The 14232-nt window shown below is 39.1% G+C and overlaps 2 protein-coding genes across 8 annotated transcripts in view; both read left to right on the forward strand.

Annotated features, from left to right (window-relative positions):
• The first annotated feature begins 212 nt into the window (after positions 1-212).
• LOC134816349 (phosphatidylinositol 5-phosphate 4-kinase type-2 alpha-like) overlaps positions 213-14232 on the forward strand; it is a 110487-nt gene continuing 96467 nt past the window's right edge. For 3 of the 7 annotated variants that reach the window (XM_063825151.1, XM_063825154.1, XM_063825155.1), the window contains exon 1: positions 213-241. The gene's annotated coding sequence lies outside the window, so the exon portion shown is untranslated. The remainder of the gene's footprint in view (positions 242-14232) is intronic. The other 4 variants (XM_063825156.1, XM_063825157.1, XM_063825159.1 and 1 more) reach the window with 2 other exon arrangements.
• LOC134817427 (uncharacterized) lies at positions 1787-4027 on the forward strand. Its single transcript, XM_063826568.1, has one exon. The coding sequence runs from the start codon at positions 1787-1789 to the stop codon at positions 4025-4027; it is 2241 nt and encodes a 746-aa protein (XP_063682638.1).

Consider the following 14232-nt stretch of genomic DNA (forward strand, 5'->3'; position numbering starts at 1 on the left):
TGTCAGTACGGGCTGGTAAAGCTTTATTGAGAGGGAAAGAAAATGTGGGTACATCTCAGACCCACTTTTTTTTAAATATATACACATAATGTCACAATTACCCTAAAGTAAGTAAGTAAGTAAGTAAAGATTATGACATAACATCATCACAAGTGTCTACAAAATATCATAGCACTAAATAGAAAAATAATTTAAATAAGTTTTAATACTTTCAACACTACTATATAACAAATAATTTGAGGTTTTTACTGCGTTTTAAACGACGACCAACAGCTTTTAGTGGGTTTATCAAGTACTTTTCAGCACTTACCACTATATTTATTTGGTTTGAGTTAAAGTAGAGAGGTCTCAAATCCTTTACAGCAATGGTTATCACTGATGTCTATGACAAGATGGAAAAGGAGTTAGAAATGTTAAACGACAGTTTAAAAGGTAAGAAGAAGTTGGATACTATAATTGCAGATTCTTTAGACTTACCCACAGGGAATAGCAAGCCGGATATGTTTGAAGTTATAAAGGAACTATACAGTTTCAGTAAGAGGGCCCTGTCACTACTGAAGACCAAGTCTAAACTAGACACACCTGCACCACAGGAAGGGACAGCTACCAAGGCACTAGATATAGTGAGAAAGGAGCTAGCACAATTTAGACAAATTCTCATTGAGCACAATAAAGGTGGTCCAGATATTATACCTGAGATTAAGACCAATCTCGGACCCAGTGAGACTCATACTTTAACTCTGGAAGGGCAGAATGAGGCAGATAAGATAACAGAAGAACTCTGGTCCTCAAAGGTGAAGAAACATGTCGCATCAATACTGCCCAGCATCCCTATTAAGGGGGTCTCAGGTGTCAAAGAAGGCACAGCAAGGTTAATATTCAAGAACAAGGAACTTATGGAGAAAGCTAAAGATGCTCTTAGTGTTGACTACAAAGTGTCTGCAAAATCCCACACCGTGACAATGCTTGAACCTAAGCTTACTATGTATGATCTCAAGAGAGATTTTGAGTCATCTGAAGAATTGCGCCAGAGCATCCTTGATAAGAACAGTTCCATTAAGAGTTTAGTTGAAGATGAGAACAACACTTTCAAGGTTATTTTCCTGGAGAAAAACAAGACCTGGGCATGCCTACAAGTGTCAGTGAAAATCAGGCAGTCTATAAGGGAGTCAGGTGACTTTGTACACGCTGATCTTGGACAGTATAAAGTTAAGGATAGGTATCATGTAATCCAGTGCTTTGACTGTCAGAGCTTCGGACACATGAGTGGCAGTGATTACTGTAAGTGTAAGAAGTATAATGCCGACCCAGTGTGCTTCTACTGTGCAGGTGCCCACAAATCGAAAGATTGTGAGAAGAAAACGGCGGGCCGAAGATCTAGTATCAAGTGTACGAACTGCAGCAACAGTAAAGACAAGAATGTCAAAGATAAATGCAAGACACATTCTGCAGCTGACAGATTATGCCCATCTTATGTGAGAGAGCAGAGTTATATCATGGCCAGAACGAGCGGATGTGAAACATCAAAAAAATCTTATCTCCAGTGGGCAAAGATTCGACAAAGAGAGCTTGGGATAAACTAGTCTTAGCCACGTTTAATGTTAATCGTCTAGTGAACAAGACAGTAGAGGTTCTTGAGCACCTAACTGATGAGGGGGTTGATATCTGTTTTCTTCAAGAGACTTTTCTTAAGGAAGCAGATACTGCAAAGCTACAAGAGATACGAGATTTTGGTTGGGGTATTTTATCCAACCCAAGGAAGCATCGTAGTGGCGGAGGAATAGGTATGATTTTCAATAAGAACCTTAAGTTGAAAAGCAACGGTAGAGTCAAGAAGTACAAGTCTTACCAAGTCATGGAAGTTGTACTTGAAACAAATAGTGGGATAATCAGACTTATTGATGTGTATAGACCGCCTTACACCAAAAAGGCCAGGTACACCGAGTGCCACTTCTTGGAAGAATTCAGTGAATACCTGTGTGATTTGTCCGGTAAGCCAGGAACCCCGGTGATTGCAGGGGATTTTAATTTACATGTTGAAAGACCTAAAGATCTTTACCCCGCAAAGTTTCTTTCCCTTCTTGATCAGCTTGGTTTCATCCAATGTGTACCACTAGAAAGAACTCACAATCAAGGAGGAACTCTTGACCTCGTGATAACGACCAAAGTCTTTAAAGGCTCTATAACTTCTATCAACATTGTGGAATCTGGGACTAGATCAGATCGTTTTCTTGTTAAATTTGTAGTGTCTGTGAGCCTGAAGACCTCTTTGAATGATACTAGGGTGATGAACTACCGTGATTTTAAAAGTATTGTGGTTGAGGATTTTAAAGCAGATATTTTGGTTTCTGATCTCTGTAAAAGAGATGCTTGGTGCTCTGAGAGTCTTGATGAGTCAGTTAAGATGTACAATAGTATTCTATTGAAACTTATGGACAAGCATTGTCCTGTGATCAGTAAGGAGATGAAGAGTGAAGACAAAGGTAAACCTTGGATGGATCAGGATCTGAAAGCTTTACAGAGGCAGAGGAGAGCAGCTGAGAGAGCCTGGAGGAAAGGCAAGGGACAGAAGGATATTTTTGTCAACCTCAGGAACAAATTTATTGTCATTGAGCGACAGAAGAGGATTACTTACAATAGAAAAGCCCTCTTAGCCTCTGCGGGAGATACGAAGGCTCTGTACAAGAAAGTTTATAGACTCACGGGTGAAACTACCCAAGAAAGGCCACATGGTAATGACACTAAAAAACTGGCAGAAAGTTTTAAAGTTTTCTTTGCGGATAAAGTGAATGATATCGGACTTGGGATAGAAGATGAAGGAAGTCATATCGGAGGGAACTTGTCATCGTCAGAGAATCTTGAAAGCACCTATTCAGGGCCATCATTTGATAAATTTCACTCCATCACTAGGCAGCACCTGTTACACACCATTTCTAAGATGTCTAACAAGTTTTGTAGCCTTGACCCTATTCCAACTTTCATGTTGAAGAAATGCTCTCAGGAGTTGGCACCGATCCTCCTGCACATAATAAACGGTTCTATGTTGCAAGGTGTGTTTCCAGCCGAGATGAAGACTGCACTGGTCAAGCCCACTATCAAGAAGAAGAATGCTGATCCAAATATTCTGAAGAATTACAGACCAGTCTCAAATCTTGCAGTTATGTCTAAACTGATTGAAAAGATTGTACTTGAGCAGTTAAACAATCACTTACATTTAAACAGCCTGCATTGCCCAGTTCAGTCTGGATACAGAGCGAACCACAGTTGTGAAACCCTGATGGTCAGGATGGCAGACGATATTCTTAAAGAAGTGCAGAAGAACAACATTGTGATTGTAGTCCTACTTGATCTCTCTGCTGCTTTCGACACGATTGATCATACAATCCTTCTTAAGAAGCTGGCAAAAGATTTTGGTATTAAGGACTCTGCATTGAAATGGTTTAGTTCATACCTCTCAGGCAGGTTTTTCAAGGTTAAGGTAGATGACTCATTATCTGACTTCCTGTGTCTGTTGTTTGGGGTACCCCAGGGCTCTCTATTGGGACCTATCCTGTTCATCTTATACATTAAGCTGCTCCAGGAAATAGCTAGAAAGTATGGTCTCGATATTCAGCTTTATGCAGATGACTCACAACTTTATATAGCTTTCCACCCGATGAGACCCATGGAGCTGCAGAATGTCACTAGTAGGATCAACGACTGTCTGTCTGAAATCAAAGTATGGATGGTTAATAATTTCATGAAACTGAATGAGAGCAAGACAGAATTGTTAGTCATTGGAAAGCCTTTGGTACTGAAGAAGTTTGACCTTGAAATAACAATAAAGTTTGGTGACACCATTATTACACCAACTGTATGTAAAAACGATACCTGGAAGAGTCTTGGAGTGTTACTAGATGAATCTCTCAACATGGAAAGGCAGATTAACAACGTTAGGAAGAACTGTTGCTGGACAATGAACAATCTTAGAACTATCAGAAAGTATCTAGATGAGAGAGTTAAGCTCATGCTGGTCAAACAACTGTAGCAATCATTTTATCAGTAGCAATCATTTTATCCCAGTAGCAATCATTTTATCTCAGTAGCAATCATTTTATCTAGCTTATGCAACGGTTTAAATCGTCTCTTATCAGCTGTTTTATCAACTTTAACACAGCACCGTGCTGTACAGCCCGTTTGTTGTACAATTGACAATGGAATTCAACGTAGCAGATCTACACACACAAGAGGAAGCTTTGCATTCATCAGTGGAAAAAGTTTTAAAAGCTGTCAATACTGCAAATACTGCGAAGAACGCTGTCAATATTGAAAAATTTGAGGAACTGAATCATGCAGCACTCATGAAATGTAACAAGGACACGATGGCAAAACTCATTGAGAACTTAACCAAATCACTGATCAGTAACATTGTTTTATGCAAATCTGCAGCCGGTACCATCGATTATGTTAAGTCAGAACTGATAAAAGTGCAGAGAGAGCAGCTAAAATCTGTGCAGGAGACTGTTCAAACTGAGATTAAAACGGAGATGAAGACATGGAGCGAAATTGCCAGGAAAAACTGCGACAATAAAGCTCCAACTTTGAAGACAGTGAAGAAAGCAGTACAGTCTGCTGTTCAAGACGACACTCGGAGCAGGAACTTCATCGTCCACGGAGTTCTGGAGGATTACTCCACGTGCCCCGCTGATTTAGCAGATGAAGTACTGGACAAGATTTTGCAACACAATAACCACTCTGATATTGTAGCTGCTAATCGTATCGGTGTGAAGAAACGGGAGGATGGTAGGCCGAGGCCAATCAAAGTGACTATGAATAGTAACGAATCAGTGAAAGAGGCTCTCTCGAGAGCAAATCATTTGAAAAAGTCCCTCTGTACAACCTACCACAGCTGGTTCGTTGCTCCAGATAGAAACCGAGAGGAACAAGCAACACATAAAAAACTCGTAGCTCAATTAAAGGAGAAAATATCTGCTGAACCGTCGAAGTATCACTATATTAACGACGGAAAAGTTTTGAGTGTAATGAATGCATATAAGAGATAATTAACTCAGATTAATCTGTTATCTTCTTTGTTGATTTGTGTGCAATTGGGCTGAGTTTAAGAGTTTAGAATAAAGTGCGTGATTTCGCTGAATTTCAAATTTGGTATAGCAACTCGTAGTGCAGACTTTTTGAGATCTGATGAAGTATGGCCAACGGGATTGTTACTCATATAATTTCCCGTGATGATTTTTGGACCATACATTGCTGAATAGCAATCGTGAAGGAAGTCTCACCAGTAGGTTTTATTTAACTAGGCTAAGTTTTCATACGCATATTCTATAGACTATACATTTACTTACTATGATTTATTAAAGGTTAATTTCTGCCCGATGGGAGTGAGATATTGTTTGGTGTGTGAATTTTTTGATTTTATAAGTTGACTTGAAATCCCTTAAGGGTACCGGCAAAAAAAGCTGATTTCACAACAACAACTGATCATATCAAAGCTGGACTATTGTAATGCCCTTTACATGAATCTTTCAAAGACTAGAGTGAAGAAGCTGCAATCTGTTCTAAATGCAGGGATACGTTTCATTTACGACATCTATGACAGAAATACTGACTTGTCTCCTTTCTACAAGAAAGCTCATATTCTCCCTGTTGAAAAGAGGATATTTTTCAAAGTGTGTCTCATCTGTTTCAAAGTGACCCATGGATTGGCACCAATGTACCTCCAAGAGTTGGTTCAAATGAACAGAGATGATAATCTAGGTAAACTATAGGTAAAAATATAATATTAATCATAAGCTAAAATGTACTAATCTTTGTATTCTAAATGGGGAAAAAGAAGAAACATTGTCAGTCAGTCGAGAAAATTGTCAGTCAGGCTATATGGCAGCTTTGTAGATGTTGTGACTTTGCTAGTAGTGGTCCCAGGCTTGCGACTGGAATTGCGGTGTTAAATCGATTTAATGGTATACCAACGATCCACCTCCCACTTGTTGTTTGGTACTTAGCATTAATAGTGTTAGCTGTCAAAGAAAACCAGAACAAAAACAGCATGCAACCTTCTTATGAAGATACCTAAGTTCTCTTAATTGAAGGCAACTAGCAGGCGGTTCAGCAACTATACACCTGAATCATGGAATTGTCTCCCTCTTAATGTCCGTAATATCGACAATATTGTCTCTTTTAAGGGTAAGTTAAAGAACTATTTATATGATCAGCTATAGCCTGGTTAAGCTATTTTTTGTGGCTTCTAGTCTTTTTTTGTGTTATTTTTTGTTTTCCGTGTATCCACTTCTTGTTTTTCTGGTTTTTATCGGTGTGTCAATAAAATCAATTATGTAGTATGTATACTTTAACCATTTTTTGCGACAGTTAATCTGATATTATCTCTTTAACATTATTTAGTATTTTTTGATTTAGGAGACCCGTGTTTTGTTTTTAACTTTCTGCTCCGAGGAGGAGAGAAAGTTATTTGAGGAGAGCCGCTCAGACATGGGCACCGTATTGTGTAAATTATTTAGTTATCTTTATACTATATCTTTGTCGCATAGTAGCGGGGTAGTAAATACAGTGTTTCGTTTCGTTTCGTTTCGTAAATATATTTTTCCATCAACATTAATAATTTATCAAATTCAATTTTATTAATTAATAAAATACAATACATTATATATATAAATAATTCATTAAAACTTCCCAGTGGAATAAAGATTTACAAAACGCTTCTTTGCCACAAAAGGATGAAACCAAAGATATTCATTATGTCTCTCCTTATTGCTTAAATAGCTGGGTCTTTGACACTGTCCCCCACTTTAGACTTTTATCTAAATTGGAGGGGTTTGGGGTCAAAGGAAAAGTTTAAGATGTTATTTAAGATTTTCTTACAGACAGAACCATGAGGGTTTGTGTAGAATGACAATGGTCTGAGGTGAAACACGTGTTATCTGGTGTTCCCCAGGGGTCAGTATTGGGTCCTTTGCTATTTATTCTTTATATTAATGATTTACCTGATATAGTCAAGAATAAGATTAAATTATTTGCAGATGACCTCAAGTTGATTGGTAATGCAGCTAACCACAGCAGTGTTGCTGAAGATATTGTAAAACTGGAAGTCCGGGAGAGTATTTGGCTTTTGAAGTTTAATCCTGCTAAATGTAAAGTTGTTCATATTAATCTTAATAGCAACCCTAACTTAAATTATTTAGTAATTCGTATGATTTGCTGGATTGTGAGGAATTTGATAATTAGAGAAAAATGTGTAATGATAGCCATCTATAAAGCTTTGATAAGACCTCATCTAGAGTATTGTGTCCAATTGTGGAATCCAGTTGTGGCTCATGGAAGTTGGGGGACTGTTTTGGAGCTGGAGAGCGTCCAGAGGCGGTTTACCGGTCTGATTGATAAGGTGGGTACTCTTCCTTACAGCCGTAGACTGGAAATCATTAATTTGACAACGCTGGCAGAGCGGCGAATACGTGGGGACCTTATTGAAGCTTTTAAGGTTATTAATGGCTTGACTGATTATGGTTCAGACTTGTTCAGACCAAGCAGATCAGGTCTTAATCTGGTTTCATCCAATAGATGTAGTAAGAGTGTGACAAAGGTCAAGAATCTTCAGTGTTCTTTTCTTCCAGAGTGGGTTGTTCCTTATTGGAACAAACTCCCTTCGGAGGTGAAGAACTGCTTGACAGTTTTGAGTCTTAAAATTGGACTAAAAAGTTTTAAAAAGAATATGATTTCTAAATGTATTGTAAATGACTTTTTAAAGTTTTAACAAGAATTGAAGGTACCAGTTATATCAGTAATAAGGAAAAACACGATGATTATCTGTGGTTTCATCCTTATGTAGTAAAGAAACGTTTTATAAATCTTTACTCCACTGGGAAGTATGAATAAATTAAATTTTGTAATGTTGTTTTTATTCATGATTAATATTTGATAAATTATTACCTTTAAATTTGATGGAGAAATAGTTATTTTCCATGTAGTGTGATGATGCTTTTTAGACATTAGTGATGATGTTATGTCACAATTTTTACTTTACTTTACTTTACTTCAATTTTCCCTAAAACTTCATTCAAAACATTCCAAAAATAAAAATCATTTACACTGTTTTTATGAATCATTTCTTTCTTAAATCGTTCCAATTTAACTTTAAAGCTTAAAACTGTCGAGCAGTTCTTGACATCTGAAGGGAGTTTGTTCCAGTAAGGAATGACTCGCTCCGGAAGAAAGACTCACTCTCAAAAAAATTGTCTTTTCTCAATAACTAAGTTCCTTACAATCCAGCAGATCATACGATTTGCTTTAGAAATACATGCTTTTATTTGTTCATTCCAAAGCAAGGAGCTATGGGTAAAAGATGCGAAATTTTACAGAGTTCGGCTAATTTATTTCAATACTCGAGTGACTAGTTTGAATTACTCATCTCGTGGCCCTGGTTACATGGGGACCCCAGGTGTTTATGTTCATAAACATAACAGAGATTCGGCGCAGGATATATATAAATATTACTTGTGAAACAAGCGCGTCACACAGTACGTGTAGACTCATGGCTAGGTGAAACATATTATAAAAATAAAACATTGCCCTGTAAAGTTTTATGTGAACAAAAAATTGCTTTTGATCACGTTACAGATTAGTTGCTAATTACCTGGGGACCTCAGGCTATTATTTGCTCTATTAATATTGTACAGTGGTCATGATCTATCCTAAAGTGGTAGTGACCACAGTCCCCTGCGAAGAAGGAGGACCTGGAATCCGATCGTTTGGTTCAGTTGTATCACGTCGTGACCCCATACCAATGTCGTTTCATTATCGAGTTTCTTTAATGTTGGTAAACAACAATAGAGATTAGGCGGAATGACAGGCTGAGCGCGGCCCAGTAAGCGGCGGGTCATACAACTGACAACGTATGACAAGGGTTCAGTTTAGTTGTCGTATTAATTCCAATTTTAGTGCAATTGTGATAAAACCTGGGTTCAGTTGTCGATTTGGGATTTAAGCTGATTGGTCATCCAATTAAGCTGATTGGGTTTTTGACGGATGTTACTCGCTTAAATTTGTTCGAAGTAGTTCGCGCCGCTTTCTTCTCGATGGCAAGTGCTACGAAGTAGCGCGCGCCGGGCCAGACCATTAACAATGGTCAAATTGGGTGCCTGTTAACTGTTGCTCTAACCAGAGCCGCCTCGCTTCTCGCTTGCAGTAGCGCGCGACCGAAACAAGCGCGCTACTGCAAGCGAGAGGGCTCTGGTTAGAGCAACAGTAGGCGTATACACATGGCTTTGCTCTATCCAGAGCCCTTGCGCTTGCAGTAGCGCGCGGCCGCCTCACGAAACAAGCGCGCCCGAAGTGGCGCGAAAGCACATGGTTAGGTGAACACATGGCTATGTGAATGTTAACTGTGTGGGAACTAGGTTCAATTGGGTTTTACTGGGCCGCGCTCAGCCTGTCATTCCGCCTAATTTCTGTTAATAAACATGATAGCCTGAGGTCCCCAATACAAGTAAATTGGGTTCAGTTGTATGTCATCCTCTTGACCATTGTTAATGGTCTGGCCCGGCGCGCGCTACTTCGTAGCACTTGCCGTCGATAAATTATCGAGAAGAAAGCGGCGCGCGCTATACTTCGAAGAAATTAATGTTAATTACTTCGAGTAACATCCGTCAACCGAGGCAAGTGCTACGAAGTAGCGCGTGCCGGGCTAGTCCATTAACAACTAGGCAGTGTGCCATCGACAATAAGACGCGCGCGCTGACCATTGAATGGTTTTTTGCTCCTATTTCGGCCAGCACATTATTTTGGAAACAATCGAAAAGTTATTATACTTCCCATATAAAAATTTTGTTGAAATTTGGTCAGCTTACGTAAACACTTATGTTCTACTGAACCTAATTTAGTTTGAGCAATATCGATGCTCAGAATTTGAGTTATCAACGAATTTATACCTATTTTGTCATTTTAAGACCTCTTAATCAAGGCCAATCTCTCCCAACTAAATTAGGTTCGGTAGTTAAGTATGATTGGAAGGTTCTGACAAATTTTCAGCATGATTTATGTTCAGGAACCGAAGATATGACAGAATAATACGACAAAAATCAACGAATTTCGTCAAATTACGCAAGTTTTAGACCTAATTTTGCTCCAAAAGCCGCGCACCATCAAATATGGCACCTAGGCGAAATTCACTGATCATTCCAAAAAGGTATGATAAATTTGCTACTGTGAAAATTCTCACAGTCTCTAGAAAACGATGGTACAAAAATTTTGAAAATCCGAGCAAGTTTATTTTTATCGTGCACCGCCTATAACAACGGACAATACAAAAGCTATTGCTTCACTGCTTCAGCATAGACTGAGACTGTGAAACTGAAAGGCCCATGCATACGATTTTAATTACATTTATGGAGGAGCAGTTATTTTATTGAAGCAACATATTATGCCAAAATTGCTCGATGGCCCATTATGATCAAGCTATGCACTATGACACAATATTTTGACATGCTTTCGAAATATTTTATACATTATAACAAATTTAAACTCGTAAATATAATAGCATAAAAGTTTTAAAAGCTTCGGAAGTCTACAAGTACAAATCTTACCATTTTCAGAAGTTATACATTAGTAAATCTTTAATACAATTAGTTTAAGTTACCAGTGTAACTTTCCATTCCAAAAAATGTAATACATAATATAGTTGTAACAAAGCCAGGTTGTGAGAAAAAGAAAACATATTTTGCTATGAGTATAATTTAACTATGAGCACCCAAAACATATAAAAATGTCGATACAATTGACCACCATGATAGTAAACGTGTTGTACTGATTTTTTCAGACCTAAAACTAAAATTGCAGGACGCGAAGAATAAAGATCTTATCGTTATCATTACATGCAATTGCATAGAATAATCTTACTCTACATATTACCCTTATACATTATAATTCGTTACGATAGTTATAATTATTCATGTCACATAAATCGTTACATTTTTTTGTCTAAGTCTTGTTAAACTTAAAATAGAGTGAATGCAAGGAAAGAGACAAGCTGGATGAGAAGGAAAGAGAATGTTAGTTTACTTTCCGAGGATACATAGTTCTCCCTTTCTCCGTCGTCCTGGGATTTCATGTTGCAGTTATCAGTACTGCAGACATTCAATTTGCAGGACATAGTATCAGTATCGAATCCGAATTCTCCGAAAGATTCTACCATCGCCTCACATACGGTACCCTCCATTTCCGCAGTGGAGGCGTCGGCTGGCACGCATTCTCTTATGACAAAGTCACCTGACATTGATTCACCTTCTGCACTCACGCTCAAATATGCACAGTTCGTTTCGCCATCCCAATCCGTTTCACAAGCCATCATGTGGGATGAGTCACAGCCCGAAAACTCACCCCGTAAAGTTTCAAATCCAAGACTCGATTCCATACTTTCCTTCGCGGCATCGGAGTCGTCGGTCTGGCCGTCTGGAAGCCCATAGAATTCCAGTTCAGAAACCGAGTAAGGAGGTGCGGCTAAGCTGATGAGAAGCCTCCTTAAAGTTTATTTGGGTTAGAAACGACATCTGGGTCCCTACCCTCGCACAAGATTATTCTCAATTTTCTTGTTGTGTCCACAACTATACCGTTGATCAGAGTCACATCTGATGACTTCAGTGAAAGGGCTGATGACTTCAGTGAAAGAGCTGGTGACCTAGTGAAAGTGCTGGTGACGATGAGAAAGACCATAAACCAGGGATTCCTTCGGGAGCATGTAAGATTATATCCAAAGTTTGTTCGCCAATGGGGTGTGTCTGGGTGTCAAAGATCTTCAAGGTGGGTGCTACTTGTGATGAACTCTAGAAGGATGGGATGGTAATACTCGGTCTGGCCGTCTGGAAGCCCATAGAATTCCAGTTCAGAAACCGAGTAAGGAGGTGCGGCTACTGATGAGAAGCCTCCTTAAAGTTTATTTGGGTTAGAAACGACATCTGGGTCCCTACCCTCGCACAAGATTATTCTCAATTTTCTTGTTGTGTCCACAACTATTAACAATCAATCAAAGATATTAATGAAAAATATTTCATCAAAGAATACTAATAAAAGACATTGATATAATATATATTATATAACCGTCTTAGGAAAAATACGAAATAACTGATCATGGATCACGTTATTCATTTTTACAGAACATGTGGGATTGCTCAATACAACCTGATATACTGTGTATATATAATGTGAAAGAAATTGTAATGATCAAAATTATGGAAAGATCAAGGACAACCTGATATACTGTGTATATATGTTGTGTCCACAACTATACCGTTGATCAGAGTCACATCTGATGACTTCAGTGAAAGGGCTGATGACTCCAGTGAAAGAGCTGGTGACCTAGTGAAAGTGCTGGTGACGATGAGAAAGACCATAAACCAGGGATTCCTTCGGGAGCATGTAAGATTATATCCAAAGTTTGTTCGCCAATGGGGTGTGTCTGGGTGTCAAAGATCTTCAAGGTGGGTGCTACTTGTGATGAACTCTAGAAGGATGGGATGGTAATACTCGGTCTGGCCGTCTGGAAGCCCATAGAATTCCAGTTCAGAAACCGAGTAAGGAGGTGCGGCTACTGATGAGAAGCCTCCTTAAAGTTTATTTGGGTTAGAAACGACATCTGGGTCCCTACCCTCGCACAAGATTATTCTCAATTTTCTTGTTGTGTCCACAACTGTACCGTTGATCAGAGTCACATCTGATGACTTCAGTGAAAGGGCTGATGACTTCAGTGAAAGAGCTGGTGACCTAGTGAAAGTGCTGGTGACGATGAGAAAGACCATAAACCAGGGATTCCTTCGGGAGCATGTAAGATTATATCCAAAGTTTGTTCGCCAATGGGGTGTGTCTGGGTGTCAAAGATCTTCAAGGTGGGTGCTACTTGTGATGAACTCTAGAAGGATGGGATGGTAATACTCGGTCTGGCCGTCTGGAAGCCCATAGAATTCCAGTTCAGAAACCGAGTAAGGAGGTGCGGCTAAGCTGATGAGAAGCCTCCTTAAAGTTTATTTGGGTTAGAAACGACATCTGGGTCCCTACCCTCGCACAAGATTATTCTCAATTTTCTTGTTGTGTCCACAACTATACCGTTGATCAGAGTCACATCTGATGACTTCAGTGAAAGGGCTGATGACTTCAGTGAAAGAGCTGGTGACCTAGTGAAAGTGCTGGTGACGATGAGAAAGACCATAAACCAGGGATTCCTTCGGGAGCATGTAAGATTATATCCAAAGTTTGTTCGCCAATGGGGTGTGTCTGGGTGTCAAAGATCTTCAAGGTGGGTGCTACTTGTGATGAACTCTAGAAGGATGGGATGGTAATACTCGGTCTGGCCGTCTGGAAGCCCATAGAATTCCAGTTCAGAAACCGAGTAAGGAGGTGCGGCTACTGACGAGAAGCCTCCTTAAAGTTTATTTGGGTTAGAAACGACATCTGGGTCCCTACCCTCGCACAAGATTATTCTCAATTTTCTTGTTGTGTCCACAACTATACCGTTGATCAGAGTCACATCTGATGACTTCAGTGAAAGGGCTGATGACTTCAGTGAAAGAGCTGGTGACCTAGTGAAAGTGCTGGTGACGATGAGAAAGACCATAAACCAGGGATTCCTTCGGGAGCATGTAAGATTATATCCAAAGTTTGTTCGCCAATGGGGTGTGTCTGGGTGTCAAAGATCTTCAAGGTGGGTGCTACTTGTGATGAACTCTAGAAGGATGGGATGGTAATACTCGGTCTGGCCGTCTGGAAGCCCATAGAATTCCAGTTCAGAAACCGAGTAAGGAGGTGCGGCTACTGATGAGAAGCCTCCTTAAAGTTTATTTGGGTTAGAAACGACATCTGGGTCCCTACCCTCGCACAAGATTATTCTCAATTTTCTTGTTGTGTCCACAACTATTAACAATCAATCAAAGATATTAATGAAAAATATTTCATCAAAGAATACTAATAAAAGACATTGATATAATATATATTATATAACCGTCTTAGGAAAAATACGAAATAACTGATCATGGATCACGTTATTCATTTTTACAGAACATGTGGGATTGCTCAATACAACCTGATATACTGTGTATATATAATGTGAAAGAAATTGTAATGATCAAAATTATGGAAAGATCAAGGATTGAATGAGTAAAAACTCATATCTAGCGCTCGCTCTCATATCTAAATGTTTTGTTATCACTAAAGACACGTCACCAATCACAATAACAAGGA

The sequence above is a fragment of the Bolinopsis microptera genome, chromosome 6 (assembly GCF_026151205.1).
Source record: "Bolinopsis microptera isolate Bmic1 chromosome 6, MBARI_Bmic_1.0, whole genome shotgun sequence".
NCBI classification, from domain to species: Eukaryota; Metazoa; Ctenophora; class Tentaculata; order Lobata; family Bolinopsidae; genus Bolinopsis; species Bolinopsis microptera.